This window comes from Scleropages formosus, chromosome 3 (genome assembly GCF_900964775.1).
Source record: "Scleropages formosus chromosome 3, fSclFor1.1, whole genome shotgun sequence".
NCBI lineage: Eukaryota > Metazoa > Chordata > Actinopteri > Osteoglossiformes > Osteoglossidae > Scleropages > Scleropages formosus.
The window spans coordinates 7,796,293-7,806,756 of NC_041808.1; the positions used below are offsets into that span (position 1 = coordinate 7,796,293).

Here is a 10,464-nt window from a genome sequence, read left to right on the forward strand (position 1 = left end):
TGTTAAATGTTACATCTGCTTTCCTTTGCATAGCAATTGCACGTCTGTTCTTTAAAGCACTTTCAGCACCTTTGTAGGCATATTGTTTGGTTTGTAAAACACAAAACAGTACAGCTGAAATTCTCCACAGTGATATGTTGCCATATCAGAGAATCAACAAGGAGTTCTTGGACTGATGGAGATGCTGCCAGTGCTGGCGTGAATGGGAATGTTCCTGAATGCCATCTATTAGCGTTGCACTTGAAATTAGGTCTGTTTTTCGACGCTGGAAATCAAGAATACGCCATGTGGTTTGTTTTTGTTTTTTGAAAATTTCACCAGGTTTGTTCAGATGTGCGACTTTGTGAGATGAAAGTCGAAAACCGATGATGAACATTTGCAGGCAGAGGATGCCTTGTAACTGTATATTGCTTGAAACAAATCTCTCCGTGTCTATTAGGGAGTTTTCAAGAAACATGAATTTCTTTCTTTGCACTCTGACTCTTCCTCACGTTGCCACAGTCTGCCAAAATTTTGGCAGAAGATCGCAGGGGGCCCCAAATCGGCACGTCCACCTCCAGCCGCTCCATCACCTGTGCTTCCCGAAGCCGCCAAACTGTGCAGCAGAATCCCGCTACCAGGCTTAAGTCCAAGGTAAGCAAAGAAACGCCAAGAAAAACAACAGCAGGATCTCCTCCTTGGGCAAGCACTAAACCCCACCAATTCATCACCTAATAAGTTTTTCCTTCATCATTTTTGAAACTCAACCAGCCCGGAGTGTCCCTGCTTCCCCTTTTCCCTGCAAATTGTCCATGATCATACATAAAGGACTGCTCCCCTTCCCTGAGATGTCAGCATCTTCTTTGAGCTGATTCTGTAAGGCTTTAAATTATAGGCGACTGTGCTTTGTACCCAACGGTCCAGCAAACTGCTTTGAAAAGTCACTTTTCCCTAACAGGAGAGATCATAACACAGGTTACCTATTATATGTGCCTTTTTCTCATTTTCTCATATGCTGTACTACATAGTTGTAATGTATACAACAAAGAACATTTCATCAGAAAAATTACATAAAATGCAGCTGTACAAGTTTATCCATCGTACAGCCGGAACTGGTCTAAATTTTAAAACCATCAAATGTTCCAGACTGCGGTTTGATTATTCGATTATTATTGTGATAATACTATCCTGGAGTAGAGCTCCTTCCTTTCATTCATTTTTGCAGTTTAATGAAGGAAATCTTTAACTAAATTTGGAGCGTAATGGATCTTTTGGTTGGGGGTTTTCACATGTAAATATTTAACAGATTGGGAGCGTAAGGTTTGAAAAGCTCAGCCAACATTTTAAGCCTCTTTGGTTGATTTTGCTCTAGTAGAGATTTTCAAGGTCAAGACTTACAAGGTTTTACCATGTTGTAATTCTATCAAAATTCCCAGCTGTTATAGTACACAATGTGGTGAAATGGCATTTGCCGTATCATCTAAATCATGCTAATTTGATGTTACATTTATTCATTTAACAGACCCTTTCTCTAAAGGGTCATACAATTGTGATTAAGTAGTATTCAGCTGATGCCTTTGTCCAATGTGCCTTGCAGTCCTGAACTACCTGCCAACATTTACAATTTACACAGCTGAGTAATTTAACACAAAATCACACATTAAGGGCAATTCAGGTTCGGCAGTTAATCTGAACCACATGTTTTTGGACTATGGGAGGGAAACCTTTAAGAACATTCAAATTGCACACAGAAAGTACAGAATTTGAACCCACAGCCCGGGAGCTCTGAGGCACCAGCACTGCCTGCTGTGCCGCCATAGTCGAATAGTTCTCGAATGAATCTGCACTAAGCTATTATTATTAGCGCTATTATTTGAATGGCTAAAGTGTAAATGAGTGTAAATAAGTTTGAAATCAACTGTGCACTGGGACACATAATTCCCAGGTAACAACAATTATGATATTCAAAGATTTGACTTGCAATATATGCACTTCTTAACAGTAATTTTGCTGCAGTTTATGAGGTTCAGATTAGTTTACTTTTTACTGGTTTTCCAGGAAACACCAAATGCAATTAAATTTGACTAGAAGGCAAATACAAAATGAGCAGCACATATTCTTTCACCAAGGGAAGTTCCCATTTTCCACGGTGTTTCAGTTGCAATGAGTTTATATAGATTTTTTCCCTTTAAGGTTTCCTTCCCGGCAAATTTTTTGCACTGAAAATGGCAGTGGGATATGATACTTAGGGAATTGGACTTGCAACTAGAACTGACTAGGAAACCATGTGTGGGCAGCAAACGACGAGGACCTTTGAATAAAGCAAATAAAACTTCCAACTGCTGTATTATATTCCTGGCAGTGATCTGGTAAACTGTGGATAAGAGCATCATGTACATGAATAGACAATAATGGGATTATAATACTAAGATGCATATTGGTCTCTAATTAATGTTTTCCATCATTACAGTTTTAACAGAATAAAACTTTTAATTTGATTTCATTTTATTGCATCAATTATCATACTTGTTTACTGTTTCTCCTTGAATTGTTTTTTTTTTTTGTTTTTTTTTTTTTAAATAGTCATGCTGGAAAAAAATTTCTAATTATTGCCTTTTGTAAAGACTTCTTGAAATTATTATCCAATTGTGATCTTCCCCCAAAATTCAGATTCTTTTATGTTTATTTGAGCTGAACTGATACAGGCTGGGTTTGTACCAGCTGACTGAGAAAAGCAGCAATTGCAATTCTGTCGAGCTCCACTGTTGTTAGCCCATTTTAATAGGATTGCTATACCTTGAAAATCACACCTCTGATATCCCAGTGTTCTAATTACCTTGTTATTAGAATAATTTCCCCGTCGGTGCGTTAGCCTTCTATTGGGCTCGAGGCAGTGGACGTTCCTGCTCTCTTCGTGCTTTTGGTGTCTTGTACATAATCGTACAGGTCAGGGGCTGCACGTGCGGATGGTGGGCAAAGGTGACCAGAAGGATGCGCAAATCTGACAGTTAATATCTTACTGACTCTCTGGCTTTTTCCTCAGTCGTCACAAAGTGTAACTGAGAACTGGAACTGAGGCTGTTTATTGTTGGTGTTTCATTCCTGCTTTCCCAATGACTGTAAATGTACAGGCTTTAATAGCACGCACATTTTTATTTATTAGCGCTCAGATTAATGGAAATTATTAAGGTTCGGGTCAACGAATGTCTCCTTCTACATGAAAACATGTAGATGTGATCAGAATGTGAGCAGAGCCATACCGAGTGGGGTGACGATTGCAGGGGCTCACAAAAACTCCAGGTGCAAACTATATTTCTAAAAAGTGACTGGGCAGAGCAGTATTCTTCCGCAATTCCTAGCGACGCCCCTGAACGTCGGAAAGAAAAGGCACATCTCTATATGGCGAAAGTAGGGGAAAACCTGTCCTGACAAGGGAACTGTTTCTGTGTTTCAGAGAGTGGCCACAAGCCTGACACCTTCCGTCTCAAAGCTTCAGCATTGAGTGGCCTCAGAGACTGCTGCCATCCTGTCCCCTTATGTCCCAGGGCTCTTCTGGTGTCCTCCTCGTGCTGGCCTGGTCCTCTGGTCGCTCTGCTCCTCGTCCTTGTGCTCCTCGCCCAATTTGACCCTTTTATCCCACAGCGATGTGACGGCACATTAACGCCCCCCTCCCCGCCCCTTCCCATGCTGGACCCTGGAATGGAGCTACCTCACTAATCCACAGCCAGCTGGACCGCTCCCCAGCAGCACAGTCTCTCACCTATACCCCCCTTACAGCGTGTGTGGTAGCGTGTGTCACTTGTTCCTCACTATCTCCTCCGTATGAGCAGTCGCAGGTGTTAATGTCTAGGGCACTGCTTTTTTTTTTGTTTTGCACTGGGACAAAGCAAGAGTTGAAGGACTCCCGGACTTTTCTCATGCAGGCTCCGATTTCGATGTCGCCCCGGGACATCGTGGAGCCTCGTAGTCCCAAATCTCCTCCGAAGGCAAATCGAACACGTCTATCTATGCAACACGGCCCAAGTTGGAAACAGCTGTCTTGTGTTGTGTACTACAGGATTTCTGGCTGTTGATGTAACCAAGTATTTCATTTCTTTTTTTATGTTTCTTAAGGCTGAAGAGGTTGAGGATGTGTTTTAAACTTTAAAAAGTGTGCCTTGCTGTTATTTCTTAGATATTTTGTTGAAACACTGCTTTTCCCACTAAAAAGTTCGAGGAAGTAAGGAAGAAGAAATCAAAGTAGCAGGGCTGAGATGTACGAACAGCAAATGTATATATGTATAAGTGCAAACCTCGGTGTATAATGATGGTATAAATGCTTCATGTTAGTGTAATCCAGTATATGTTCAGTATTGTGGAAATATTAAGCCTTAAAGGAGATAGACTGCATGGTTAACAATATACAAAACATTGACAAATAAACTTGGTTTACTGAGCACCAGCTCACGTGTGCTTTCCATCCACAGTACATAGAAGTGCTTGAAACTCTCACTTCGCTACAGTACAAGCATGTCACCAACATGAGCTCATAGAGAAATAAGACATACCATGGTGTGAACTGTACCATATATGCTCAAAAGTAGGTTAAGACGCTAATAACTTTTTTCATAGTAGTAAAATGGCACAAATATTGATAAATACAGAATAGTTGTCAGCTTGAAAGTCTGATATGTTCTCCTTCAAATCTAAGATATGTTTTATTAGATGACAGGATCATCGTTATACTTAATTTTTCTTATATTATATTATATTCTCTTTTTTGTTTTTCTAGGGAGGCGGGTTCTTCTTTTAGCTAATGGAACAATTTGGCTGAGTCTTGTCAACATGTTGAATTTCTGTCTGTGCGGAAGTTATTTTACCATTTTTGTACCTTTGTACCATTTCCTACATTACACTACTTCTTGTAGTGCTGCTTCACTGAGAGAAGTAAAGAAATCATACACACCCAGTGTACCTGAAGAAACCTGGCTAGGTAAGAACACAACGGCAACTTGAGAAAGAAGACGCTATGAACTCCGATTCAATGAAAAACTCCGAGAACATCTTATGAAAATCTCTATCCTTTTTAATACAACAAGCTTATTATTCGGTACAATTGTACACTGCCTGTCATGCAGCTATTTTACTCCAGCTGTGAGGATTTTTTTCTGCACAATGGCTTGTATCAGACACTTAGATGTTTTGGAACTATGATACACAGCTGGTGTCTCAAATGTGTAACATTTTTGCTCCTGTGTGGTATCAGTCATGTTCTTTTCCTTCAGCTAGAACACATCCTACTTCTTACCACACTGACGATGTCAACCAATCATTACTAGCTAATTTAAATGTAAATCACAGCTGAAGTAGCAGATTCAATGCCATTGCTACAGTTCTTCCACAACTTTAATGACATTAGTGTCCTTACTTTAGTGTTAAGGTATTAATCTAATAATCATTTGAATATAATACGGTGTCAAACATTTGAGTCAACATGTTTTGCCGAATGAAAGACATAGAGTGATCACATGAATTTCTTTGTGCATTGAGTCCTCATGTTAGTCGAATGAAAATTCTCAAAGATGCAAAATTTTCCATTTATTTTATTGTATTTTCTTCAATAGTCACATCATGGGACGTTGGCCACTGGTAGTGTATTGCTTATAGCTGCTACCTTTGGACCCAAAGTTTACTGGTTCATTTCTCACCTCTGACTATAGTACTCTGGAGCAAGGTGCTTACTCTAAAATTGCTCCTGTAAAAATTACCCAGCTATATAAATAGATAAATAATTGTAAGTATCTTAACATTGTAAGTTGTTTTGTCAAAAGGCATCAGTCAAATGAATAAACGTAAAAATTTCTCATAGATAATATCTCACCTGTGTTTCCATGTCCCACCATTAGTTGGCAGTACAGAGCACCAAAACCACACTTTGATCCTGCCTTAGGATAAATGGTGAACGAACGAGAGTGAAAGTGAAAATGGCTTGATGCTGATGATGTTTCAAGTAATAAAAGTTAATAAAATAAATGTCTTATGACAGACTGGTTTCCAGTCCAGGATGTACCCTGCCTCATGCCCTTCCTTTCCAGGAAAGGTTCTGCAGCGCAATGACCCTGCATAGCATGAATGACTGATGAAAATGGAATAAATAAACACAGTAGTTTTTTAGTTTATTGTATTTTTATCTGAGGTGTTTTACAGAATCTAGCCTGAGAGATGTCTGCATCCTGAGAGATGTCTGCATCATTGAGCTTTTTTGCCTACGATAAGGGTTGGATTTATGAAGAAATCAAGTTCTGTTTCCAGTGCGGTTCAAGTTAAATTAGTTGTTGATAAGTTGCAGACATAGTTTATCAGAAAATCCATGAGCTAAATTATCAAAATTTCTCTCCATCCCCCTGCTTCATACCCAATATTTCCAGACTCCATACCTCCACAATCCTGCATTGGACAAGCAGTTATTGACCATGAATGAATGAATACATAATATATACATATAATAGACAAGCTAGAAATAATATTCATTTGTTAATTTTCAATTTTTTAATTTGATCAAATTTGCTCGTACTATCATTGTCATGCATAAAAATACCTTTTTATGTCTGCATTTTACTTAATTTAAGGTCTCTCATTTTTCATCCAAGACTGTGATACTAATGGAATTATCGTCACCATTTTATTTTTTTAATTTTTCCTCTGTTGCTAAGCAAAGGCCACCTGCAATTCTATGTGCAGCCATTCATTGGCAGTGAAACACATTCAGACAGAATGAAAACAGGTTAGCAGTTGGGCACCACCTTCGTTCAACTCTCTTCTAGTGTTTACAGTTCATGCCTGGTGTCCCTGAGTGTCAGTGATCAATAATAGAATGAGGATGGCTGCAAATGTTTAATGAGTAACTCGGTCATCACTGACACTCAGTTGCGATTTTTGAAAAGATATTTTTTATAGAATATATAGAATATATACATTCTGTAAGGATATAATATATTTTCAGTTATTTTAAAATAGTTTTCATTTTAATGTAAACTTATTTTAAGTTTAAAATAAAAGAAAAATTAAGTATTCAAAGTAACTTTATTTATAATAACTATGTCCAAGATATTTACATAATCTTACCTGCAAATAGATGAAAGGGAATCTGTTTTATTAAGTTTTTTTTTTATTGTGTAGATAATAAAGTTGAAAGTGGCCTGAAGCTGATGAACATTCAACATGTTCATGCAACCTGTTGGTTAATAGCAATGAATGGGATATTGTGGAGATTTTTTTTTTTTTTCAGGAATTTTAAAAATCTTTGAATGTTAGTGTAGCTTGAAGTTAATAAAAATAAGAAAATAAAAGTGTTACACTGCAGTGTAGTGGTGTTACATTCACAGTGTACTCTTTGCCTTGCTCCCTGAGATTCTGGAATACACCATGATCCTGCACAGAACAAATGGTGATTGATAATCAATAGATGGATGGAAGAGCTACAGATATTTTTTTATTTATTATAGTCTTATGTAAGGTTTCTACAGAACCTAACCTGTTAATAAGTGGAGTATAATTAAGCTTTTATTCATTGCAACTTAGAAGTAAAATTCAGCTCAGAGAAATCAAACAAATCTCGAGTTTCAGTGAATTTATAAATTGAAGACTTTGGGAAATGGTAAAGCATTGTAATTTGACCCCTCCGCCCCTCCCACAATGATAATTAACTCTATTTTGTGAGGAAAAGGAGTATAGTGTGCAATGTCATGTTAGTATAATTTCTTTGCTTACTGCTGTTATTCATCTACATACAGATCAGCATGCAATTTTATTAAATATCTTTTTAATAGCTTTTTTTACACATTTCAGCGATTCTATTTTTATTGCTTTCAAAGGTCAAAGGTTTGAATCCCACCTATGGCAGTTATGCCCTTGAAATAGGTAACTGCCCTAAGAAAAGAAAAGAAAAAAAAAGAAAAGATAAGATAAGATTGGCCAGCTGTATAAATCATCTTGCGCAGAGTGTACCCCTCTAAGGTTCAATGCGTATAGGCTCCAGACCTCCGTGACCCTGACCCAGACAACCGACTAACGAAAATGGGTGAATGGATATTTTTAGCACTTCCAAACACACATTTTCTGAACCGCTTGTCCCATATGGGGTCGCGGTGAACCGGAGTCTACCCAGCGACACAGGGCATAAGGCCGGACGGGGAAGGGACACATCCAGGACGGGACGCCAGTCCGTCGCAAGGCACCCCAAGCGGGACTCGAGCCCCAGACCCACTGGAGAGCAGGACCCGGCCCAACCCACTGCGCTACCGCACCCCCTCACTTCCAAGCAGTAACAAGAAAATTTCCCCACCACAGGTCCAGGAGACAGGACTCTGGGAACATATGGCTTGTCCTAACCATGGTCTTAAACCGATGTGCTGCCTTGAAGGCCAAACCCACAGAAGAGAGGGTAGCCAACAGTAACACAGATCCTGCCAACGGCTAACAGACAAAACACACACCAATAAGCCTATAACTACAAACCTACACACAAATATCCATGACACCAAATAGCCTTAAAAGATGTACAAGGACAGAGGAACTTCGGTGGTAATGCATCATGGGAAGGCAACAGCTCTTCATCACCACTACAATATTATTTTACATGGAAGTCTTTAAAAATGGTTCTGTCTTTACTGAGTTGTAATCATTTTTTGCAACCAAATTAAAACTTTATTAGATTGACAACCAGTCTCGTTTTCACCTGCACTCTTTTGCCGACTTCTGTCGTACAAAATTTCAATTCATTGGTTTGACAACTAACGATTTTTCCTATACCCATCACTTTTAAAAACTTGATGTAGTGAAATAATTGCACCCTTCCTTACTCACTTACTTGCCGACTACTTCTTTAGACATAATTGTCACACCTCGCATCTTGGTGTGGGGAGAATGTGTTTTCTTTCTAAAGTATGTACAATATTTAGGAAAGTGCACTACACTCTGCATATGCCTTCAGCTACATGAACAGTATACATCTAGACCACCCTCTTGCAAGAAAGCGATTCAACTTTACAAGTTGTCTCCCTTTATTGTCGCAGTAAGGACTGAAACATTTACACAAAAAAGAGGTATATATCAATGAAACTTAAAACATTCATATAAAAGACATAATGGAGAGAGCTGAGTGTTTGTGTGTGTTGAGTGTGTGTGTATGGCGTAAAAATATAGCTTAACTAGAATGAATGAGTGATTTTCCACCCCGTACTGAGACAGACCTGCTGCGGTGCATTAATTTATTTCTTTTGTTAAAAAAATTAAGTCCAAGAAAGTAAAGGAAGCATGAAACATATTTGAAATATTCTCAGGGAAATGCTGTATCCGTTCTTTCGTAGTCAAAACCAGCCAGGCTTGCACCATTTCTCACACTTGCCTTTTTTTTCCAGGATAGAATAAAAAAACCAACATAATATTACTGAGACCATTCAGTACCCACAGTCGGTGTATAATGAACTCCAAAAGTATTTGGGCGCTGCATTTTTTTTTGTTTTGTTTTGTTTTTCCTCCGTATTCCAGAATTTTGGCTGTGAAACGACATAATAACCACAAGGTTAAAGTGCAGAACATTTTCATCCTTATTACATGAACACAGCGCATCACAGAGGATTTTATATATGGACCCCATTTTAAGGAATAAGAAATAATTGGATAATTTGCTCCACAGCTGCTTCTTGTTCAGACAGAACAGTCCGTGTTCATTGAAATCAACATGGAAAAAAGAGCTGGCAATGTTCAGTCATGACTCAACACTTTGCATGTGCCTTTGGTACATGATACTGGGGTGCAACAACAAGTGAAAATGCAAGTAAAAACTGCTAGTCTTAAGGCAGGAAAATAATCATTAACAATTCAGAAACATAGCAAGAAATTCATTAAGCATGCAAAAATCAAATGTTTGGGCATCTGGACAAGACAAAAAAAGTCACTGAATTACTCAGAAATGGTAAGTGACATGGTACACCAAAAATTACTACAGTAGATAACCAAAGAATATTTTTAGTATGAACAAAACCTCATTACAAGAGTCTAAGAGATCAGAAATGTAGGCAAGAATATAGGAAAGACTACATCAAGGAAAAGCATGTGGAGAAGATTACACTTGTACATATCCAGATTATGAGCCATAAGGTGCATAAAACACATTTTGCTGAAAAATACAGTTTGTTGAAAGTGTCGCTCTGATGGACTGGCATCTTGTCTAGGGTGTAGTCTCCCCCCCACCAGCTTTGTGCCCAGTGACCTTGGAACAGCCTTCAGACCACCCTGACCCTAATCAGGACAAGCAGTTAATGAAGATGGATGGATGGATGGATGAATGGATGGGTGGCTGGATGGCTGGATGGATGGATGGATGGATGGATGGAAGGAAGAAAGAAAAAAAGAAAAGATGTTTAAATGAGCCTATAGAATTCTTTAACATAGACTTACAGCCTTGTACAGTTACCCCAAACACAATGTTATAGCAACCAAGAA

At 38.6% G+C, this 10,464-nt stretch overlaps 1 protein-coding gene across 1 annotated transcript in view; it reads left to right on the forward strand.

The window, feature by feature from the left end:
• akap6 (A kinase (PRKA) anchor protein 6) overlaps positions 1–4,420 on the forward strand; it is a 140,043-nt gene extending 135,623 nt beyond the window's left edge. The window contains exons 14-15 of the mRNA XM_029250634.1: positions 502–633; positions 3,434–4,420. Coding sequence (XP_029106467.1) covers positions 502–633; positions 3,434–3,481 — 180 coding nt within the window. The 3' untranslated portion in view covers positions 3,482–4,420. The remainder of the gene's footprint in view (positions 1–501; positions 634–3,433) is intronic.
• The last annotated feature ends 6,044 nt before the right edge of the window (positions 4,421–10,464 follow it).